Source organism: Dipodomys merriami, unplaced genomic scaffold, assembly GCF_024711535.1.
Source record: "Dipodomys merriami isolate MVZ:Mamm:240054 unplaced genomic scaffold, mDipMer1.0.p SCAF_3, whole genome shotgun sequence".
Classification (NCBI taxonomy): Eukaryota; Metazoa; Chordata; class Mammalia; order Rodentia; family Heteromyidae; genus Dipodomys; species Dipodomys merriami.
The window spans coordinates 60,985,651-61,011,455 of NW_027204492.1; the positions used below are offsets into that span (position 1 = coordinate 60,985,651).

The window sequence follows — 25,805 nt, forward strand, 5'->3', positions numbered from 1 at the left end:
AAAACAAAGGAGGAGGTAGCAATGCTCCATAGGAAATGTACTCATTACCTTACTCATGTAACAAAGATACTGTACTCGGTACAGTATCTTTGCAATATAAAATATGTACTAAAAATATGATGCTAAGCGAAATGAATCCCAAGATAGAGATACAAGAGGTTTTTGTTATTGTTGTTTTAAATGTACTATGAGATTTTTTTATTCTTTTGTATGTCTTCCCACATGGTATAACCCCTGTTGTCACTGCATTTGATTCTGGTACCCTGGATCTTGTATATACATTTTTCTAATTTGTAACCCCTCTGTACAGTATCTTTACAATAAAAAGAGAAAGAAAAAAAGAAAAAATCAACATAAAAAATTTTAAAAGAAATAGCAAAAGGTTTTAGGAACTAGATATGAAAGGGCCACAAAGTAGGACAAACACACTGTAATAACCTCACATTATAGCCAGAATACAAACACTTTTCAAAAAATACATATGCATTCACAAATAAGAGTGTCTAATCACTGAGCATACAACTTCACAAAAGTTAACTCAAAATGCTCAAAATAAACTGCTAAATTGCAAGAAATACACTATAAAAATAAAACGCTAGATTTCTAAAAGAGGAGAAAATTTAGATACATAGTAAATGAAACATTACAATTATTAAACATATAATCCATGAAGGGAACATTTGATAAGTCAACATTCATTAACCTTTCACTTAACATCGTTACCTAGTCATATGCACTTAGCTTTTGACCTTTTCTACTTGTCCCAGACATAACCATGGGACCTAGGTTTCTTTGGGCCTGGCTTCACTTAATATAATTTTCTCCAAGTCTTTCCATTTCCTAACAAATGGGCAATGTCATTCTTTCTGATGGAGGCACAGAATTACTGTGTGTGTGTGTGTGTGTGTGTGTGTGTGTGTGTATGTGTATCACATTTTCTTGATCCATTCATCTACTGAGGGGCATCTGGGTTGGTTCCATATCTTAGCATGGTAAATAATGCTGCAATAAACCTAGTTGTGCTGGTAACTTTAGTATGGTCTTGTTTGTGATCATTTGGGTAAATGCCCAAAAGTTGGATTGCTGAGTCATAGGGATACAAGTGGGGTTTTTTTTGCGATTGTTCCTAACATATTTATAATGTACCATGTGGTTTTTTTGTTTGTTTGTATGTTCCTTCCCCATGGTAAAACCCTGTTTTCACTGTATTTGATGTCGGTGCCCTTCATCTTGTTTATACACTTCTCTAATTTGGGTAGGGGAGGGGAAAAAACAAAATGCTTAAATAGGGATTCAAGTTGACCCATTGTAATAATGAAATGCACAAGACATTATGTTGAAAAAGAACTTTGCAATTTAGGCGGGTGTGTGTGTGGGGGGGGGGGACAGTGTTAATTGTAGAGGTGGGAAGGAAGGGATGGTAGGGGAAAAACAAAGGAAGAGGTAACAATGCTTGATAGGAAATGTACTGATTACCTTGCTCATGTAACTATAACCCCTCTGTACAGTATTTTCACAATAAAAAACTTATTTAAAAAATTCATTAACCTAAAACTTCTGTTGTGTTACAAGGAAATGAGAAGGCAGGAATGCTAGGACTGGAGATAGTAGAAGAAATATATTGGGAAAATATAGTTCTATTCTTCCATATCTGGGGATTCTGCCTCTATTAATTAAATCAATTATTGATTAAAATACTTTAAAAATCGTGTCTGTACTGAATCAGTAAATTTCTCTTGTCATTATTACTGAAACAAGACCCCCATCTCACAATATTCAGTCTTTTCAGATTGGCTTCTTTCACTAATGTGCATTTACGTTTTCTGTCTCTCCATGATTTGAGAGCTATTTTTCCTCCTTCCCCTCCCTCTCTCCCTCCCTCCTTGACTTCTTTCCTCCTTTCTCCCTTCCTCCCTTCTCATCCCCCCCTTCCTCTCTCCCTCTTACTCCCTCTCTTGAGACTTGAACTCAGGGCCTTGTGCTTGCTCAGCTTTCTTGTTCAACTGGCACTCTACCACCTGACCCACACATCCAGTCTGGGTATCCTTGGTATTTGGAGGTGTACTCTTGCCAACTCTTCCATGATGATGGGTGGCTTCAAACTGATCTGGATCTCAGCCTGAGTAGCGAGCGCCCAGTGATTTTCATTTTATAGAATAAGAATGTCAATTGTCTGGATATACTATAGTTTAACCATTTTCTTACCAAAGGCCATCTTGACTTCTTTCAAGTTTTGGTAATCATAAATCAACATATTGTAAACATATGTATGTGTGCAATTTTAGGGTAGAACATGATTGCTTAGTGGTTTAAATATATGTTTAGATTTTTAAGAACCTAAAAAGTGTCAAAATGTCTGTACTATTTTTCATCCAGACTATCAATGAATAAGAGGTCCTGTTGCTGCACAACACGAGCATTCACTATCATATTTTGGTTTTTGTGTTTCATGGCATTTCAACTATTCTCATGTAATTATGGCAGATACATGCCAATTTATATTTTCTAACCTCCATATAATGTACATTATGAACACTAAAATGATGTATGAACATTGAATTTTATCCATGTAGGTTTTATTAATTGTAGCAAAGGTTATATTGTAGTGGGGTATACTAACAGATGGAGGAGGCTAGATATGGGGGAGGGGTTATGTGATCCTATGTACTTTCTGCTCAATTTTGGTGTGAATCTAATACTGTTTTTAAAATAAAGCCTTTTTCTAAAGAGAAAATTGCTTGCATTTTTTATAGTGCTGGTGGCTTGAGCTCAGAGCTTTGAGCTCTTGCTTGGTGTTTTTACTCATGGGTTTTTACTCATAGGTGGTGCTCTACCACTTGAGTCACACCTCCAGTTTGGGGGGTTTGCTGGCTAATTAGAGCTAAGAATCTCTCAAATTTGTCTGCTTGGGCTGGCTTTGAAAATCAATCCTTAGATCTTAAACTTCTTGAGACCATACTTTGGACTCCAAAGTGGGAAGTTAGGGTTTTTCTCTTTCCTTTTTAACTCTTTCTTTGCATTTTAATAAAGGTGAGCATGAAAAAATACTTAATGAGTAGCTAGTAGCTGTGAGCCATGACAAAGCCTGCTAGTCTACGATCTAGCCATTTGTTTCCTATTGTTGCCTCTGCAGAGTGTCCAGAGTTTCACAGGAAAATCACATCAAGATGTAGATATGAACAAGCTGTATGAGGTGGCATAGTAGAGCAGGAGGCAATAGTATGATGCCAAGTCAAATACAGTGTATGCATTTCTTCTCTTTAACATTTAAAAATTTGGAGGAAGTGGAAACAAGTACAGCAATCATCTAACCTAATTAGAAATTAGTTTATGTACAAGTAATTTAATGGCATTAGAGTCAGGGTTCCAAAAATTAATGTTTCATTTCTAGTATAGCCAAAATAATAAAATAGCATAAAGTCTACTAAAAATATGTCTTCTAAATATGATAATGAGGGTTGGTAGCATAATCCTAGTCATAGATCACTTGCCTAACATGTGCAAGGCCTTGAGTTCAATCCCTAGCATGGCAAATAAATTAATAAAAATGGACTTGTTATATAATCCTTGATTTAACTAGGTTGCAAAAAACATCATGGGGCAGATACAGGAATATATTTGACATGTTCTTGTTATTTATTCCAATTTATTACTAAAGTTGTCTGTTTTATGTAAATGTGGAGAATACTTAAGATTTCTTGCAATGTTTAAAGTACCAAGTAAGGCACAACTTATCATTGTCCATTAAAGGATTAAAGTTGCCTTGATTGCGGAGGTGAGTCATTTTTGATTTTCAGTGTGATCATCTATTTTACTTCAAGCCTTAGTCATCTGATAATTTACATCATGCAGAGAAAATACCCTGCTTTTATTGAAGGTATTTATTGATACACTGCTTCTTTTCCCCATTTTAAACCTCTATAGAGTAGTGATCCTGTGGCTAAAGCTGCTTAAAATTTAGACAAAATATATTGAGTGTTGTGCTCTTTCTACAATTACATTATCAGTTATTCTTCTAATTAAGACTGTATTCCGAACTATTTTTAGTCCATAATCACTTATAAATATTTCTTGAATATGTGGCAAGTATATGCAGACCTGAAACATTATCTGGGTCTGCTCAATATGTGATGTAATAACATTTTGATCTGTCCCTTTGAGAGATTCTACAATTTTATATATTTAACTATCAATTATGCTCTCATTCAAATTGCTTTAGGTGCCCTTACTTGAAGAAAGGACAGTGATAATTAAGCTTTAACAATGTAGAATCAAATGTTTAGAGAAATGAATACAAAAATGTATAATTAGGCTGTGAATAATGTTACCTATTGGATGGCATTATCAGTTAATTTGTTGTAAATGGTAAGAGTGAGTTATATAGGGGCATGTTATACAGAAAGGCAGTCCTGTCTCATGTTCTACATGTCCACTTAATGAAATGTGTGGAGATTCCATGGAAATACTGAAAGAAAAATATCTCCATATACTCTCTTTGAAAATAATTTAAATATTCAGTTTTGTAGTATTCGACATTACAAGTATTTCCCATTTTGCATTTGGTGAAACATTGCATATTTCATAGTGATTTTATTTCAAAATGCATTTTAGTCTCCCCTTTACACAAAATGGACAAAAACACGGACAAGGCAAATCATAGTTGTATAGATGTATTACAGAAATAGTGTGCAATTTTCACAATATAATCAAATTCAAAATAGTTTCCATCAAAAGGCTCTTGCACTCTTCATATACAAATCTTTGTCAGTAAAATACGTTTTCTAAAATAGGACATGTAACTCTCAGAATTATATAACAAAGTAAAAAACTTCTGATTTTACATATAGTCCATATTACTGCAAAGATGTATAGTTCACGCAATCTTCAGACATCTCTTTTGATACTCTATATCTGAAACACTAGTGAAAATGTTCATTTACAAAAGCAGTAAGTTATTAAGAACATTTGACAACTTTTGCACTAAAAGACAAAAACTGGTGATGTCAACTTTAAGGACAGAAAGGCACCTAAAACCCTTACAAAACTATATTTATACGCATGACTTCCTAAAAAGTTGAATTGTTCCATGTTAAAACAGAGTTTTCTTGCTGCGTTAATGAAGGAATTCATAGTAACCATTTTACTGGGTACTAGGCACATGTATTCAGGTGTTTCTTCTTTTCACTGATAATTTCTTGAATGTTAAACTAGATTGAACTAGTTGAAACTTGAAACACATCTTGAAGATAATTATGGATGTTTTCTTGTTTAGCTTTGAAACCAGATCTTCTAACTTCAAATGTATTCTTTATTAGATGATTTGCTTTACATTTGTAGATTTTTGTCACATCCAATAGTTACTGGTTTAGTTTATATGGGACAACAATTCAATGATGTGTGCAATAAGAAAGTTCATTTTTTATTGTCTATTATTTAGTGAAATGTTTCTTATTTGAATCATTTTGACAAGTGCTTTAATGATTTGTTTTCCAGGCTAAGGTATCCACTTAATATGCAGAACTTTAAATTTTTTTCTTTGTGGATATTTTTCAAAATAAATTAATTTCACTCAATATGAGCAAGGACTTTAGGAGATCAAAATAATTTGCCATAAACTATTAAAGACAATGTTACTTTATAATTAAATCTAGTGGCATATATGGACATATCTTCAGAGTTGGTGATTATATTATTTTAAATTTATTTAGATGCAAAAAGAATTCTCAGATAGGATTGAATTTGGAGACAAATGGCATTTTTCTGATCCACAAACTAGCTAAATGATAAAGTGCTAATGTATAGTTTTACAGAAATATTTTCAGTATTCCTTCAAACTATGGTAGTATTTTGAAATCAAATTTGTGAAAAAATTTAAGATTTTCAAAGCCTGGAGTTTTAATATCTTTGGAATTAGTTGTCTTTGAAATTGTGCATTTCTAATTAACTTCTAAAATTTTATGGATATTATTCACTAGAAAAAAGTAGAGTGTCACTAAGAAAATAATTGAATATAAAATTGATGGCTCATGTTTTCACTATATATCTGGATTTTAAAACATAGGTAGTGTTCTTTTATATTTTAGTCAAATAAGTAGATATATTTACTTGTCACAATAAATTTGAAGTCATATGTAATAAGATCTTCCACAACATTTTAACCAGTCAGTAACATTTGGAAAAAATTTCAAGTTGTCAATTTACAGATAAAATTGCATTTACTATAAAGATCTAAGTTCTAATTTATGGGAAATTATTGGTAACTGTCAAAAAATTAATCTTGAATTTTATGGAATTTTGAAACTTGCTTGCAATAGATGTTAAAAGCAAGTTTTTTTTCTGTGTTTCTGTTCTTTAAAACATACCATTTGGCACATTAAAGTGCACTGCCTGATATGGCTGGAAGTAAACCTGTGGTGGGCCAGATGGTACATAATAAGAAGGGTATCCTCCCTCAGTAACTATATATGGGGCAGGCTGATAAAAGCAAGTAACATTGTTTGTATTAGGTAAAATATTTTGTTCTCCAAGTACTTTTAAAGCCATAAGAGTGATCATATTAAGAGTTTGCCTTCTTTCATGTCCCATGAGGCAAACAGTGCTTTGGTTGACAACTCCATGTAAGGTCATAAGGTAGTCGTATTTGCTCTTTTCTTCACCAATGAAGTGGTTACGAAGGTACGATTCAATTTTCTTTTGTTGTTCTGCTACACCAGGAAAATCAATGAAAAATCTAGAACACATATAACGTTCCAGGATCTTAATTTCTACTTCACTAGCTGGTTTGAAGTCACGAACCAGCAAGTTGCTGTACTTCAGAAGGCCACCACCTCTAATCTCTTCAGGCTTTCTGGTAGATATAAGCTTGTACTTCAAATGTATCATTGCTTCTTGAAAATTACCATACATACTTTCAGCTACCACAACAGGATAGGATTCTTTGGTCAGCTTAGCATTTTTGTCACAATAGAAATCTAACATGCGATCCAAAAGAATTTGAAAGGAATCTACACTAAACTCAAACTGTCGCCTGATAGAATTCACAAATTTTAGTTCCACATTCTTCCCATTGTTATTTGAGAGTGAGATGAGACTCCAGCGATCATGGTTATTGCAAACTTTGACCATCTTCTGAACATAGGCATCTTTCATGGTTCTTTGAGTAAGCTTGTCTTTTTTTACACCTTTTGGTAAAAAATCAAGCAAACAACCTAGAACAACATCCTTAACAACATGAAATTCTTGGTCACATGGAAGATCAACACCAAATATAATATCCAGATCTTTATAGCTGATGCCATTATGGCTTGCAAGTATATAACTTGCAGTAGAACCATTCAGTCGGGTATCTTTAACAACAATGCCTTGCTTAATAAGTTGGTCTTTGACAACATGAATGATATCTTTTGGTTTTACCTGCAAAGTGGGGAAATTTCCCCTCCCATGAATGGGAATTATTTCATCTAACACACGGTCCAGTACTACCACTTGATCCCAAGTGAGATTGCTGAATCCAAGTTCAGACATTTTGAGGCCAGTAGATTAAGAAAGCAACCTATTGAAAGAAACACAGTGAGAGTAAATGTTTGCTTAAGACAAATGTTATACCAAAGCATATTAAAATACATTCATATTCATTATCACATTATAAAATTTAGAAATAAATATCAATATTAAATTATTCATGTTAAATCTGGTGGGATAAAAGCTACAATGATTACATAATTGTAATAGTTGGATATGCTGGTAAATGCAAACTGATTTTTTAGGGATAAATTGGAGCTTGTAATTGTGGCTGATACAAAATGCTATCATTAGAAAAAGAAAAAATGTTACCCCTTATCAATCTTTTTCATGTACATACAGTGTTTGGTGGTATAAATGTGTTCAACATATCATATACATCATTGGGCTTAACTGTCATGGAATTATAGTGAGAACAGATACTTACTTGCCTGTGTGTGAAAGGCTCAATGGACTAAAGGGTATAGTGCTTAAAAAGAATTCACAGACTATAATTACATATACTAAATTTCATATATAATACTTCTCTCATATTAAAGAGGTAAAGTTCTATATTCATTCTTTATATTCTTGAGGATAACTATCATTATCATTTCTGTTTGCCCAAAAGAACTTACAAAATATTAGTTGAATGTCACTTTGCAACAATGGTAAAGCAAGGTAGACTACTATATTTTTATTCAAAATGAAAACAATTTATAAAACCATAAGACTGCTGAGCTTTAACGAATGCTTAAAAGGCGAAAGATTTATACAATCTGAAGAGAAACCAAATCGTTTAAATAGGGATACAGGTGGACCCATTGCAACAATGAGATGTACAAGTCGTTATGTCGAAAAATGAACTTTACAACTTTGGCGGGGGGGGGCGGGGTTCAGAAGGGAGGGTGGGAGAGGAGATGGGGGGGAGATTGGAAGGGATGGGAAGGGGAAACAAAGGAGGAGGCAACAATGCTTGATAAGAAAGGTACTCATTATCTTGCTCATGTAATTGTAACCCCTCTGTACGGTATTTTTACAATAAAAAAAGTTTCACAGAAAAAAATAAAGAATGTTTACTGTATATGTGCAATATAATATGCTCACATATTTTTGTAATTTGGGTAATATCTGGAAATTAAACGTTTATAGTATACATAAACACTATAAATGCAATTATGTACAATTGTATAGTCATGTACATATACAGTGATTATGTGACTAAGTGCATTACTAACCTGTCTAAGCAAATAAATCTAAGAGATTAAATAAATTCCATTATGGAATAGTTCTAGAATTATATAATCTTCTTGAATTCCAGGAATGATACTTAAATTAGAATTGTATTGATGGTACTCAGGAAAATCCAAACATAGAATTTAGCATTGTATATTCCTCTAGTAGAACTAGAGAAATAGGATCATCTGGAAGTGGCGCTGTGGCTCAAGTGGTAGAGAACTAGCCTTGAGCTGAAGAGCTGAGGGACAGCGCCCAGGCCCAGAGTTCAAGCCCCACGATCGACAAAACAAAAAAAAATAGGATCATCTTACTTGACATCTGTAGGAGAACAGACTTTGATCAAACATTTTATAAAAACCCAATTAGGCAATAGCAGATCTGTGTCAGTGAGAAGACAAAAGAGCCTATTCTGCTTCTATCTGTATTATTCTACTTGTTTATGGAATGGGCTGTTTGTTTTATTTTAAGCCATTTTAAATTACAAGTATTTGGACAGTCTGATTAACCATATAAATAACCAGACCAATCCTTAAAGATTAATGAACTAAATTGATTTACACACCAGGTTTGGAATTTTTGTAATTTATCTGTCATGGGAAATAATCAATGTATTTGGACACTGTAAGGAGCAATATGAACATGAGTTGATAGAACATAAAATATCTGACAATGCTATTTAAAAATTTTCCTATTTGAAGTTAATCATTTTTATATTCATGTTATAAATATGAAAAAGGAGTAGTTTATAATGATACTGACTTTCATTTGAATGTTTTAGGAAGATCAACAATTTACCTAAATATGTATTTTACACGTGTTACATATAAACTAAATAAATTGATGATATAGGACAAGTTTAAAATTCTCAATATGCAAATTTCTTCTGCAAAGAAAACTTTTATTTCCTTATAGGATTTTTTCTTTGCCAATATAAGTGAAAACATTTTCTTGTGACCTAATCTGAAGGTTAGAATCTCTATATAAAACATTTATAATGGGCTGGGAAGGTGGCTCAGTGGTAGAGCGCTTGCCTTGCATGCCTGAGGCCCTGGGTTCCAGTCCTCAGCACCACATAAGCAAAAAAGAAAAAAGCCGGAAGTGGCACTGTGGCTCAAGTGGCAGAGCGTTAGCCTTGAGCTGAAGAGCTGAGGGACAGCGCCCAGGCCCAGAGTTCAGGCTCCATGACCGGACCCAAAAAAAAAAAATTATAATATGGTTTAAAAGGAAACCTTAATATTGCTAAAGTGATTTATTGAAACAAACAATTATTTTCCATACAGCAATTGACAAGACTTTTATGTGAAAATAAACAACTACAGACATGATTAAATTAACTAACTTGCAGAATGCAGAAGTCCTCCATCAAAAAAAACACCAGTAAACCCCATTTAGTGACTTATATCTGGCTCAGGGTCATTAAGAAAAAACAGGAAGGAACAAAAATGTTATTTTCCTCATGCAATCATAGTAAGATCTTGCAGAGACAAAAGCCCTCTAACTTATATGCTAGTGGCTCAAACCTGTAATCCTAGCTGTTGAGAGGCAGAGATCTAGATAATCGTTTTCAAAGCCAGTCCAACTATTCAATTCTGAAAGGCTCTATCTCCAATTGATCAGCAAAATGCCAGAACGAAGTGGTGGCTTAAGTAACAGAGTATCAGCTATGAGCAAAAATGCCAAGCAAGAGCACAAGGCTCTGAATTCAAGCTCCAGTACCGGCGTGCATGTGTGCACACACATATGTCCAAAATTTAATTTCACTTTACACTAGGAATGTAGCACAGTTCATTAATATTCAACTTTCAGTCACCAGTTAAATTACCTTTGCTACAGATTCCAAACTTTCTAGACTTTAAGATGATCTAGAGAACAATTTTATCTTATTATTGTGTTTTACTGTATTTCATTTATTTGGGTAGTACTGGAGTTAGGCAATCATGCTACCACTTGACCCATGTCTCTAGCTTTTTGTGTTTTAGGTTATTTTCCAGACAAGATCTTATAGATTTTTGCCCAGAGATGGCTTCTGACTTCGATCCTCCTAACTAGCTGAGATCACATATATGAACCATCACTCAATCTATTTGTTGAATTGGAGGTCTCGTTAAACTTTTTTGCCTTGGTTGGTCTCAATTTCTGCCTCCTAAGTATGATCCTTTTTATTTCTGCCTCTTAAGTAACATGGATTACAAATACATACCACCAGATGTGACTTCTAAAGAACTTTGAAACAACATAAAATAATTTGGTGTCAATAATTATAAATACAATCAAGCCACCTTGCCAGCATGTGGGAAATGGTGCCAGTTGAGCAACATATTATTCAACTCTCAAAATCAGATTATTAATAACCAGTTAGGTTACTTATTTTACTTTTCTCTTGCCACAACTATACAAGCTTGTTTTGAAAATAGTTTTTTACTAAATTACTAAGCAATTCTGAGCTATCATTACACTGATCAAAATTACTACTATATATACATCAGGGGTTGAGAAGGTAGCCCAGTGTTAGAGTGCTCACCTATCATGCATATAGCCCTGGGTTTAATTGCTCAGCACCACATAAACAGAAAAACCCATAAGTCGTACTGTGGCTCAAGTGCTAGCCTTGTGCAAAAGAAGCTCAGGGACAGCACCCAGGCCCTGAGTTCAAGCCACAGGACTCAAAAAAAAAACTACTATAAGCAAATCAAATGTAAGTCACATATTTTACAAACTTATTTTAAAGTATAATTATAATAAAGCTGTGATACATATATATACAAATGTATATGCACATCAATAAAATGGCTTATATATAATAGAATATATGTCATGGAATAAATACAGGTGACTTTTATTCATCTGGAATGTATACACCTACCAATTAACATGAAAATTAAGATTTGATGGTAATTTTGTTTTCCTCACACAGCTACTACTCATTGTCATAACAATTTATAAGATCAATAGAATCATTTTAGAAAACATTTAAACTATAACATTTAAGTGTCATGTGTGACTCATGGCTCAGGACTTAATTGCCTTATACAATACAGTCAATCCCCCATATGCTGAAGAGGAAAGGAACACATCAGAAAATTTCTTGTGAAATGATTTGAATTAAAACACACAGGTCAAAATAAACTCTGGATGACTATGATAGTAAAGGTGGGAAAAGTCTAACAAAATTAATACTACAAGTACTGTGTTTGGCATGATACATCTCTCTGTTACTTAAAGAGAGCTTTTGGTGCTCGCTTTGGCAGCACATATACTAAAATTGGAATGATAGAGAGATGATGAACATGGCCTCTGCACAAGGATGACTCGCAAATTCGTGAAGTGTTCCATATTTTTAAAGAAAAGTTCTCTGAAGAGGAAATAAGAATGGCCAATAGACACATGAAGAAATGTTCAACCTCTCTAGCCATAAAATAAATGCAAATCAAAACAACATTGAGATTCCACCTCGCCCCAATTAGAATTGCTATAATCAAGAAATCTAATAACAACAGATGCTGGAGGGGATGTGGCCAGAAGGGAACCTTACTGCATTGTTGGTGGGAGTGTAAACTTGTTCAACCACTTTGGAAAGCAGTATGGAGGTTCCTCAAAAGACTCCACATAGAGCTCCCCTATGACCCAGCAATCCCACTTTTGGGCATTTACCCAAATGATCACAAACAATATCATATACGAAAGCTACCAGCACAACTATGTTTATTGCAGCATTATTTACCATAGCTAAGATATGGAACCAACCCAGATGCCCCTCAGTACATGAATGGATTAAGAAAATGTGGTATATATACACAATGGAATTCTATGCCTCCATCAGAAAGAATGACATTGCCATATTTGTTAGGAAATGGAAAGACTTAGAAAACTATGTTAAGTGAAGTAAGCCAGGCCCAAAGAAACATAGATCCCATGGTTTCCTTTGTTTGCAATAACTAGTATATGTCTGGGACAAGCAGAGAAGGTCAGATAAGATGAGGTTAAGCGAAATGAACCCTAAGATAGGGACACAAGTGGTTTTTCTTCCTTTCTATTGTTTCTAACCTATTTATAAGGTACCACGTGATTTTTTTTGTTGCTTTGTATGTCTCTCCCCCATGGTATAACCCCTGTGTTCACTGTATTTGATGTTGGTATACTTTGTGGAGGAGAAGGGAAAAAACAAAATTCTTAAATAGGGATACAGATTGACCCATTGCAACAATGAGATGTACACGATTCTATGTTGAAAAACAAACTTTGCAATTTAGGGGGGGGGGGTAGGGAGGGTGTAGTTGAGGAGGTGAGAGGAATGGGATGGTAGGGGAAAAACAAAGGAGGAGGCAACAATGCTGGATAAGAAATGTACTCATTACGTTGCTATGTAACTGTAACCCCTCTGTACAGTATTTTCACAATAAAAAACTTATTTCAAAAAAGAGAGTTTTTGAACATGGAGCATAAAGCAATACTTTCATTGGGTACATGTTCAAATTCAAGGAAAAAATTTTTCGTACTCTAACAAGTAAGCCTGAACACAGCACAAAGCCTGAAACTTCTAATCATTCTTCTCAGATTTGACAATAATGACTCATTCTTGCAGAGCATTTAACTATTTTTCTCTCTCCTTCTAATTTACTCCTAAGCTAATATTTTCCATATCCAGCTTAACCAATATTAGTATTCCTATAATGTAAGGCTCTAAAACTTTGAAATAATCATTTTATTGATTAACTTCATTTGGGGCTGAAAATTAAAGTGAGTTGTCCAGATATCGCAGAGGATTGTGAACTGACATTTGAATAATAAATGAAGTATAATTTTTTCTCCCTACTACAAACTACAGTCCCTCAGAAAATGGATAGAAAAATAGAACTTAGTAACTTTTCTTATCTATAACAATATTCAAAGTATATTTTCAAAGAGAATGAGAAAGACTTACACTGGAAAAAATAACTTTCACAGCTGCAATGCAGTTAATATGATGATTCACTGGATCTTGCAGTGAAGACAGGACTTTTCATCTTATCACTGTAGAACGTTATGAACCACTTTCTCTGAAGAGAGAAGAAATCAAGAGAATGTTTGTTTTTGTGCAAGTCCTCAGGCTAGAACTCAGGGCCTGAGTGCTTTTTCTAAGGAGTTTTTGCTCAAATAATTTAGTTTCTAGCATTCTACCACAGATCTACTTCTAGCTTTGGGGGTGATAATTGGAGATAAGATTCTTATAGACATACCTGTCCTGGCTGGCTTGGAATTTCAATTCTCAGATCTCAGCCGTCTGAGTAGCTATGATTACAGGCATGAGCCCTCAATACCCAGCTAGCAGTGTTTCTTGATAACTATTATACATAAGTAAATAACCTGATCCTTGTGCTCAGTAGTCCTGGAAATTACATACACACACACACACACACACACACACACACACACACACACACACTCACATACACATACATACACACACAGATACACATACACAGATACACATGCACAAAAAAGAAATAAAATAATTGACTTCATTGGTAGTCTTCAAATTGTGGTACGCATCAGTTATATGAATGAATTCTAAACTAGCTGATTTCTTGGGCCTACCCACATCCAGAATTTCTGATCTATTTAGCAGGTCATAAGGAGAGCCTGAGAATTTGCATTTCTAGTAACTTTTCAGATAATAGTGATGCTGTTTGTCAGGGAACCACATTTTATGAGTCACTATAGTAAAAGAAACTGTGAAGCAATGTAAATGTACAATAGTCTCAAGAGGAATGCCTTATAATTTGGCTACATCTATTTAATTTTAAACATTATACCAAATAATATAAGAATTCTAATCAAAATCAATACTATTTTAAACTTGGCATTTAAAAACATTTTGTAGCCGGGTGCTGGTGGCTCACGCCTGTAATCCTAGCTACTCAGGAGGCTGAGATCTGAGGATTGTGGCTCAAAGTCAGCCCGGGCAGGAAAGTCCATGAGACTCTTATCTCCAATAAACCACTAGAAAACCGGAAGTGGCACTGTGGCTCAAGCAGTAGAGCACTCGCCTTGAGCTGAAGAGCGCAGGGACAGCACCCAGGCCCAGAGTTCAAGCCCCACGAATGACAAAAACAAAAACAAAAAACATTTTGTAAAATTCTAATACTATTCTCTCAACTATACACAAAGACTCATTGGAAGCTTCTCTAAAGCCTGTAATGTGTTTCTAAAATAGAACTATAACATTTCTTACCTAGAGTAAATGACTGTATGTAATAGTGGATTCCTATAGTCTAGCAACCTTCAACACACACACACACACACACACATTCATATGTATCTACCTATAGATAAATTTTGCTCACAATCAAATTTCATATGTCCAAAGAAGTATGAAATATTGGATGATTTTTTTTATTTTTTTAAGATTTTTTAATTTTTTTTTATTGTGAAAATACTGTACAGAGGGGTTACAATTACATGGGCAAGATAATGAGTACATTTCTTATCAAGCATTGTAGCCTTCTCCTTTGTTTCCCCTTCCCATCCCTTCCCATCTTGGATGATTTATTTTTATATATTGTATTTCTTTGTGGGAAAAATGTCAATGTCTGTGTGAAATGGTAAGAAATAGTATTGCTGTATTTAACTTAACTTTGATTCACTCATAACCAATAATTTTTCTTTTAAAAATACATGCAGGGCACCAGTGGCTCACACCTGTACCTATATTCAGGAGACTAAGATATGAGAACTAAGGTTCCGAGCCAGCTCAGGCAGACAAATTGTGAGAATCTTATCTCCATTTAACCAGTAAACTGTTGGAAATGGAATCATGGCTGAGGTGGAAGTGGAAGAGTGCCAGACATGAGCAAAAAAGGCCAAATAAGACGATAGGGCCCTGAGTTCAAGTCCCAGTACCAGCAACAAAGATTAGGGATCAGAACCAATCTTAATTATTCATTGTTACTACCTTGTGCCTGGCTCAATGATGAAAATAATAAGATGATCAATGTTTTGCTGTTTTTCCTTCAAAAGCTAAAATTTGTGATGTCATTCAAAAAGTTCATTGCTCAAAGAAAATTTTTTCATTTAATAATTACTGTGGTGTACAGGGGGAGTTTTGAAGGAAAGAAAGTGCCACAATAGCTATATAGCACTAAGTAAGATGATTCCTTTTAACCAAATTATCTTAAATCAAGTTTGATTTTGTTTCCAATTCTCAACAGTGTAAAGAACATTTTTTCTTACCCAAAGCACTAGGATAACAAAATGAGTAAAGGTAGTAAAAATCAAAGCAAGTGGGTTGCATTCAATGTGTGATTTCTGCACCAATAGAGACATCTGGTGCTTTAAATTTCCTGATTACAGAGAAAATAAATTAAGAGAGAGAGAGAGAGAGAGAGAGAGAGAGAGAGTGTGTGTGTGTGTGTGCATGCGTGCACACGCGCGTGTACATCCATGCTGGTACTGGGGCTTGAACTCTGGGCCCAGCCACTGTCCTCTAAGCACTTTTTGTTCAAGGATAGCATTCTACCATTTCTGGGCAGCTCAAGGCTAGCCCTCTACCATGTGTCACAGTTTCAATTCTGGCTTTTTGGTGGTTAATTGGAGATAAGAGTCTCATGGACTTTCCTGTCCTGCCTGGCTTTGAACTGCAGTCCTCAGATCACAAGTTCCTGAGTTGCTAGGATTACAGCCATGAACTACCCACATCTGGCTTGTCAAAATAAGTTTTGCTTATAAAAGAAACAAAAATGTCCTTATCCGATGTAGATAAAATATCTAAAGAAACTTCATTGTCTAAAAGAATTAGTATAAACATTGAGTTCTGTAAAAATCTATAGCAATCTTCTATAAGCATTATAATACAGTGTTCATCAGCTATTCCCAATTAATATTTACTTCATATTTTTTTCAAATATATACCTCAAGCAAAATGAAGCAACTATAATGAATATTACAATATTTTCTGGGCAAAATCTGTGTTAGCTCATTGAACTCAAAATATTTACTTATAAAGCAATACTATAGTTCAGGTTAAATATGGCCAAAATTGAAGGTTTTAAATGAAATTATGCAAACATTTAAAAGAAAAACGACCTTATGTGTTCAAATATTGAATTTTTGATTGTTTAATTTGCAATTTTAATATAGATGTGATACTTAAATAATCACAGTGCATGGATTTTAAATAAACTTTCAGAACTCAGAAGATTAAGTTATTTAAATGCATACATGAAGCTTTACTATTGTGTTGTGCATACAATTTTGAATGATTTAGATCCAGGACAATAATTACATTAAAAAAATTGTCACTTATGCCTTAATGCAATGTTGATATTAGAAGTCTATAGAATTTAAATATTCAAGAAAGAGCTCTCCATAATATTTACCTTTAGTATTAGTCATTTTTAAATTTGGTTCTGAAAACATGAATAATGATGCTAAAACTTCCAATTTAGGCCAATTCACAAACTTATTTTTGTTGCAATAAAGCTCTGATCCCAAAATATTAGTAAGAAATCCATTTATCTAGGATTCTACTGATAAGATTAATGGATTAATTTTCAAAGTGTATACAACTCACATATATCTCAGATAACTGTGAAGCTTGTGAAAAAGGTGCTTATTTTTAAATTGTTTCTCTAATTTTTCAAAATTGACATTTTTATTATACTGAATATGAATTTATTATACACATTTTAACTGCTACACATGACATAGGTCTCAGAAATATAATTAGGCTTATTGTAATCAAGGTTGGAAAGGAAAGAAACATCAATTTTCCTTATGCCAAAAGATTGTCAGAGTTTTAAAGGCATTAGTTATATTCAGATCTACAACAATCAAGGAGTATATTTTCTACTTTAGTGATTATATCTGGATTTGACATTCTCTTCACTTTTAATTATCTCTTCAAGTATGATGCTTAGTTATATTTCACATCTAAGAATCAAAACGTTCTGTTTGGATTTTTTTTAAGAAAGAAAAGAAAAAATAAAGTTAAAAAACCCAAACAGAACGTTTTGATTCTTAGATATGAAATGTAACTAAGCATCACACTTGAAGAGATAATTAAAAGTGAAGAGAATGTCAAATCCAGATATAATCACTAAAGTAGAAAATATACTCCTTGATTGTTGTAGATCTGTATATAACTAATGCCTTTAAAACTCTGACAATGCACTTGCTGGGCAAACACTTTGCCACTGAGCACATCCCAGCACTCAAAATATTCTTAACTAGTATATGTCTGGGACAAGCAGAAAGGTCAAAAGCTATGTACATATGGCCAGATAAGATGATGTTAAGCAAAATGAACCCAAAGATAGGGAAACAAGTGGTTTTTTCTTGCTTGATACTGTTCCTAATGTATTTATAATGGATCATGTGATGTTTTCTGTTTCTTTGTATGTTCCTCCCCCACAGCATAACACATTTTCACTGTATTTGATGTCGGTGCCATTTATCTTGTATATATACTTCTCTAGCTTAGAGAGGGAAGGGAAAAAACAAAATGCTTAAATAGGGATACAGGTTGACTCATTATAACAATGAGATGTACAAGATACTATGTTGAAAACAAACTTTACAACTCTGGCTGGAGGGGGTAGTTGGGGAGCTGGGAGGGAAGGGATGGAGGGGGAAAAACAAAGGAGGAGGCAACAATGCTTGATAAGAAATGTACTCATTACCTTGCTCATGTAACTCTAACCCCTCTGTACAGTATTTTTCAATAAAAACGTATTTAAAATGTTCTTACTGAGAATTTATACACGTTTTTAATTTCCTATCACTAATTTGTAGAAAAAACTCATAATGTTTGTGTAGGTGGATCCATAGTAAAAAGAAGTCCTTTAAAAGTTGAAATGTTTAAGTGAAAGGTACATGGGGAAATTTAAGCTAATCACGGCAGGCATCTAAACAGCTAAAGATGAGCCCATAAGATCCAAAAGGGAAGAACTTTGTCTTTAAAAACTTGGTGCTCATAAACTTAAAAGGAATGCCTTTTCCCAGTTAAATCTTTACTTTTAATATCAGAAAAAAACTGTCACTTTCTTTGCTTTCCTAATCCACATATATATGCGTATGTGTATATTTCCTGTTTTTTTATTGTGAGAATTGTTTACGTTTCTATGACTGTTGTCTGTTGCTTTTAACTGTTAAGAGTGTACAACAAGATAATAATCTACCAGCTCACTTCAGGTTTAGTACTTATTCTTTACTCTGAGTAGAATAAGCAGCTAGTAACACAGCCTTTATCCTAGTCTTCCTCTGCTGTTTACAGTACTCAGTAGAAAGGGATAGCTATGCAAAGTCAGCATCCACTTGTTGGGCTTCTTTTGCTTCTGTTATATCTAATACAGAGTTGTTGTTTTGGAAAATGCTATCAAGCAGAGATGCACTGGCATGAGACAACTCCAGTTCCCTTTGAAGGGAGTGACTGGTTGGAGACACCACTGAAATTACTCTGGCAAGTTGGGAGCTGATACTACCTAGTAAGATCAAAATGCGCCCCTTCCCCTTCACTTGTTGCTGTTCAACTCATAGTGACCCTTACATTAAACGCAGTAAGATGATAAGCATTTCCTAAATCACTTCAGATCTCTAAACTCTTTTGTGGATATATTTGTCAAGATTCAGAAGATTAAATACACACTGGAGTCTGAAGGGGACTCCAGGATTACAGTCATCATATACATTTCCACATGACACACACACTCTCCATAAAAGCAAGAAAGTAGTAAATCAGAATTCTCCAGGAAAAAAAAAAAACAGTTTTTTTTAAAAATCTCTGTCCCATTCCCCCATCCCCACCCCGTCCCTTCAAAACCATACCCTCTCTTAAGCCATTAAACTCACTTCACCAACTGCTGTTCTCTTCAATACCTTCCAGGCAAGGAGCAACTAGATTGGGAGAGGTGTGCTCCAGTGAGGCTCCTGAGAGAGCCTGCTGGAAAGCAAGGAATTGGGGGGGGGGTAAAGAAAGAAAGAAATGCAAAATTGTTTTAAATAGAGGGCAAATAAGGAAAGAAAAGAAGTAATAAGGAAGGAAAGAAAAAATTAAGGAAGAATGGAAAGAAAGCAGAAAGCAAGCACAACAGCTGTCAGTGCTGCTGAGCCGCTGCTGTCCAAGGATTACTGGGTGCTGAAATGACTTCCCCAACACACCCCTCTAGTCCTGCTCACCCACTCCACAGACTTCCCTTCCTTTGGCTCATCCCCCTCGGTAGCGTAAAACCATTTCCATGGCAACCTGTCGTCACACAATTTAAGGTGGTCCGTAGTAACCAGTCATGTGTGTTCTACATGCCCCAGGCGTGTGATCTTTCTACTACTTTCCATTCTCTTTTAGTGTTGAACTTTCTCGGATGAAATAATACTCCCTTCCCAGACGGAAAATCAATTTCCTTTCTTCCTTGCAAATGTTTCCTAGTCTCGAAGCTTTACTACCTCCCACCAATACAACCTCCTCTCTCTCTCTCTCTCTCTCTCTCTCTCTCTCTCTCTCTCTCTCTCTCTCTCTCTCTCACACACACACACACACACACACCCTTCCACATTTCTTGAATAATTTCTAACCAACTTAAGTTCCTGTCCAAAAGGCAGTTTTGATTAAATATGTGCCTTTTTTCCCTAGTAGATATTTTCTTAACATATTAATCACACAAAGTCTCTTCCCTTACTTCAACACCTTTCACTCTTAGTTTGGATATAAATACTTAGGTTTTCCCTGTTTTGTACCACAGTCACTAACACTTATAAAGAAAACAGCTGGATATAGGTTTTCTTTAAAGAAACAATTTCAAAATGTAATAGTTAAAAGCCTAAAATAGAATTATCCACTAAAATAGATATTATCCATGTGAAATCCACTAACTTTAATATTAATGTTATTATTGTTTGTAATGTTTAATTGCATTAAACCATTTCTCTAGGGCAAGATAAAGTTAATTCATTTTGCCTGTACCTAAAGATTATGTCTCATGAATGCTTTTCTTTTTTTATATTTTAATTTTTTTATTGTGAAAATACTGTACAGAGGAATTACAATTACATGGGCAAGATAATGAGTACATTTCTTATCAAGCATTGTAGCCTCCTCCTTTGTTTCCCCTTCCCATCCCTTCCCATCCTCCCCCCCCCCCCGCCCCCCAATCCTCTCCGCCCCCCCTTCCCCCCCCACACCAAAGTTGTAAAATTCGTTTTCAACATAACATGAATGCTTTTCAAGGAAGAAAACATCTACACAGAATCTTTGAAGTTATAGAAAAATCCATAAATATGTAAACATTTTGATTACCTGACTACAGCTTTGCTTTGCTATTATGTATTAATTACATTTGTTATCTATAAAAGAGATCTAAGCAGACTAACTTCAATATTCAGTTCAGTTCACAAATTTCTCAAGATATATTTTTCAAATCATTATCAGATGGTGCTGAGGTGTCAGTGTACTAGTTAATTTATCTAGGTAGTTTTGTAATTCCTTCAAACTAGAATTGTAAGTTAAGGAAATTCTGGATACTCTATCAATATATTATTTATCTATCCTATTGTTTTACTCTTGGGTAAGACCAGAAAATTATATTTTTGTTCTATTCATTTATTTTAATTTTCATTGTTCTTCATAGTATATTTGTTTAATAAAAACAATTAGATAATATGAAGAAACAAACCAAAAATTACTATACCTTGAATTCCTATGAATCAACAATAAATTACAATGAATAATCAGAAAATTATATTAAAATAATGCTGATTCATTTTTCAGCTCATTAACAGCTCAATTTTACCATAATCATGATTCTGAACACAATTATGAAAAATATATTTTCTAAGACATTCAGAATACACACTCATTTGAGTGGAATAAAGTTTTTCTGGAAAAAATGAAAATTAAATGTTAATTTCAATATCTAATCATAGTAGAAACTAAAAGGAAAATTAATGAAACTTTCTACAGGGTTTCTCATCATATCTTTGATTACATATTTTGATGAGCTTGAATTAAATGACACTAATACTCTGAAGACTCCTTTTTCAGAGTTTCCCCAACTAATCTCCTCACATTCTATGCACCTCACTTGTTATAACACCATGGATACTGTTGCCAAGAGACAAGAAATATTATTGCATCATTACTGCTCTTATAGTTAGCTTTTTCAAATGAGAAATTTAAATGAGGCAATTCAGATTTCCAAAGTATGAAGAAAAACAATGTTATGTGTAACCTAATAAAAATTAAATTAACATAAATTAAATTAAGATATCTGGACTAAAAATAGTAAAGATATATAGATAACCCATATAGATATCCAAATATTTTTATTTTTCGGTTTTGTAAATGTCTATTCATGAACTCAATACTCAGTGATAAGTTCTGAAATACAAACTTGTCTTTTACTCCTCAATGAGTACTATTCTCAAAAGAATCTTAACAGTCAAAATTCACTCTGATTAACATTTTATGATATCTTGAATGCAAAAAATGAATTGAAATATTTACAATAATAAGTTCTTCCCAAGGCATTTCTTCATCAAGCTGTAAAAAAAATATGCGCATTTGGATGGCCTCAAGGTGAATCAAGATACCTGTTTGATTTTTTTCCTGGCACTATTATACATGCTAAAGAAAACAATTTTTGAATAAATTTTAATAACGATAGGAAGAAATGACACTGTTATTGCTGATAACATGATATAGTATATCCCTAATATTCAACCAAAATATATCTGATGAGTAAATTCAGTTAAGTTACAGGTGACAAAATAAATGTATTAAGATCAATAGTGTTCCTCTATATTAAAATTAATTTTTATAAAAGGAACTGAAGCTAAAAAGTAAAATATTTTGGAATAAATTTAATCAATGTGACAAACCAAGCAGAAAAGACCAGAAGACACTGTCTCTAAAATAATCAGCAAAAAACAGGCTGGAGTTGTGGTTCAAGTGGTAGAGAGAAAGCAGAGCAGGAAAGTCAAGTAAGTGTGAGGACTTGAGTTCAAAATATGATACTAGGAAAGAAAGAGAGACAGACAGAGAGAGAGGGAGGGAGGGAAGGAAGGAGGGAGAAAGAAAGAAAGAAAAAAGAAAGAGAGAGAGAAAGGACTAAAAGAATAAAAAAGAAAAAAGGAAAGAAAAAAGAATGAAAAAAGAAGAAAGAAAAAATGAATAAAAAAGAAAGAAAAAAAAGGGAGGAAGTGGTGCTGTGGCTCAAGTGGTAGAGCGCTTGCCTTGAGCTGAAGAGTGCAGGGACAGCGCCCAAGCCCAGCGTTCAAGCCCCACAACCAAAAACAAAACAAAGAAAAAAGAAGAAAGGGAGAGAGAAGAGAAACTAAGGGAAGAAAGGATTTCAATAGTACCTCAAAGTTATCTATGGAAAAGTATATTAATATCCAAGTATTAAAGCTAATGCTCAAAGATTTGTTTCTTTTTATCTTTATATATATATATATATATATATATATATATATATTATTGTAAAGATACTATACAGAGGGGTTATAGTTACATGAGCAAGGTAATGAGTCCATTTCCTATCAAGCATTGTTATCCCCTCCTTTGTTTTTCCCCTACAATCCCTTTCCTACCCACCTCCCCAACTCCTCCTCCCCCAAAGTTGTGGAGTTAGTTTTCAACATAGTGTCTTGTACATCTCATTGTTACAGTGGGTCATCCTGTATCCTTATTTCAGCATTTGGTTATTTCCCATCCCCTTCCCAAATTAGAAAAATGGTTTCTTTAAAGAATTATTTGACATCTAATTTTCCCTAAACACATGACACAAAGCTGAGCAGTACTATCAGGTATTATTTAGAAGATTTTAAAATTCTTCAGATCAACTCATTATTACAATAACTGAGGTAGATACTATTATCTACACAGTTTTTGGTGCCAGGAATCAAACCTAGGGCTTCACATACTCTAAATAGACACTGTTGCACTCAATTATGTCTCTTTAACCCATATTATCCACATTTTAAAATTTATGTATTTGAGAAATTATCTAATTTGTTCAGGTAACATTGCTTTGAAGTGGTAGAAGTTAAAAATCCTAGGTCTATTTGTTTGCACAAACAAAAGTATTTATATCATATTACACTGCTTTTCAAGAAGCTTGTTATATTTTCATATACTTGAGATAAAGATAAATTTCTTTATAAGTGGACATGCTCAATACATAGTGATACTTCTACTAAACTTAAAATGGACTCTAGAGATGTTCCGCACAGAATAAGCACAACTCTATGAAGAATATAATTATACTTTAGCTTACATCTACTTTTAGGAGATACAGTTTTGCCTGAATTTTTGATGGTATGTGGGCTGTGCTGGTACTCAGACTCTGGGCTTCATGCATAGGAGGCAATTGGATAATACTACACTACATTCTTAGCCATTCTTTTACATTTCAAGGGATTTTTCCATAGAGTTATAAAAATGTATAAATACTTCATATATGCCATGTTTATTCCCCTCAGGATTCATTTAATCAGACAAGATATATTTTTACTATCATACAAAATGCCCATACAATGTATATGGAAGGCACAAATAAATACTGTAGGAAGACTTTGAGACCATGTTTGCCAGCATTTGGGGGAACTAAGACTGTAACCAATCTAGGAATATATTCCAAAATACAGATACATGATAATTTAGAAAGTTTTATTTACTGAGAGTGATATATTTGTAATTAAATATATTTAAGTTTTAAAGAGGAAAAATAGCAAATTTTGTTTGAATTATATGAATTAGAGTTGACAACATATTGATCTCAGTCACAGAAAGCCAGAATCAATTGTAAAACAAGATTAATTGCACAAAAAAACCTTTTAAAGCCTCTTTTAATTGCTTAAAGAATATAAACATTTAAGTAAGGTAAGACAAGTGGAGTTTATCCTTAAAAAAAGTGTAGTTGTTAAGAAAATAATTAAAGGAATTATTTATAATAAAAGAGTACTGCAGGCCAAGAAGTACCAAAAGGAAATGACACTATCATTTATTTTAATATACATTACATATCTGCTTTGTATCTCTATTAATAAGAAGTGTAATAAGTTATTTTAGTTTCTAAAAATCGGTATATAATACATGCTACATAATTTTCAAAGATAACATTCAAAACATTTGTTCAAAATTATCATTATAGATTTAACATAAGCTAAACTATCCATTTTCTTTGACTTAAGTTTGTATTTACAACTCCAGAATTCCAAGCTATATAAAATCCTACTTAATTTTAAGTAGAAAGGAATGTGCTTCAGCACATCTGTTTTCTTTTTTTTATTATTGTGAAAATACCGTACAGAGGGATTACAATTACATGGGAAGATGATGAGTACATTTCTTATCAAGCATTGTTGCCTCCTCCTTTGTTTCCCCTTCGCATCCCTTCCCATCTCCCCACCATCTTCCCTCCCATCTTCCCTCCCCCGCTTCTGACAATGTTGTAAAGTCGTTTTTCGACATATGACTTGTACATCTCATTGTTGCAATGGGTCCACCTGTATCCCTATTTAAACTATCTGTTTTCAAATCATCTTTTTCATGGTACAATAGCCATCTTCTTTAAAATAATCTTCTAGTTTGAATAAGAACAAGACTATCATAGCTCTGTGTAGATGGTGATATTTTATACTTTATGTTAACTATTAATGGTTTAAGTTTGTTCCTTCCTATTTACTTCATCTCCCTCTTATATTACAGCATGGATTCTGATCTCATCTTTTCTAAGGATTTATTTCTGCTTTCATGAGAGAATTTTTAAATTGTCCCACTACTAGACTAAAAGCCCTATGAAAGTAGAGAATTTGCATGTTTTTCAGACCATTGTATTCTATAACACAGAATACATGACTAGCATATTAAAAAATGCTCAACTTTTTAAAAAATATTTTTTCTTTGTTGAGATGGGGGTTTTGCTGTGTAGCTCAGGCTCCCTTTGAACTTGAGACCTTTCTGCCTTAGCTCCCAAGTACAGGGAATATAGGCATGAATCACTATTCCCAAATTTCACAATTTTAATGAATAAATTTGTGAGTGAATGAACTTCATAAAATTAAAGTGATAATAATTTCAATTTTCCTTTTAGGCTATA

At 33.7% G+C, this 25,805-nt stretch overlaps 1 protein-coding gene and 1 non-coding gene across 6 annotated transcripts in view; one reads left to right on the forward strand and one right to left on the reverse strand.

Annotated features, from left to right (window-relative positions):
* Window positions 1-5,994: 5,994 nt before the first annotated feature.
* Window positions 5,995-25,805, reverse strand: part of Tent5d (terminal nucleotidyltransferase 5D) — a 153,392-nt gene continuing 133,581 nt past the window's right edge. For 4 of the 5 annotated variants that reach the window (XM_070039063.1, XM_070039061.1, XM_070039062.1 and 1 more), the window contains 2 exons: window positions 13,661-13,775; window positions 5,995-7,552 (listed from right to left, as the gene is read on the reverse strand). In XM_070039063.1, coding sequence (XP_069895164.1) covers window positions 6,352-7,524 — 1,173 coding nt within the window. In that variant the 5' untranslated portion in view covers window positions 7,525-7,552; window positions 13,661-13,775 and the 3' untranslated portion in view covers window positions 5,995-6,351. Of the gene's footprint in view, window positions 7,553-13,660; window positions 13,776-19,563; window positions 19,652-25,805 lie in introns of those variants that run through there. The other variant, XM_070039065.1, reaches the window with a different exon arrangement.
* On the forward strand, window positions 11,972-12,078 carry LOC138840631 (U6 spliceosomal RNA). The gene has a single exon (XR_011376182.1). It is a non-coding gene; the product is annotated as a U6 spliceosomal RNA (small nuclear RNA).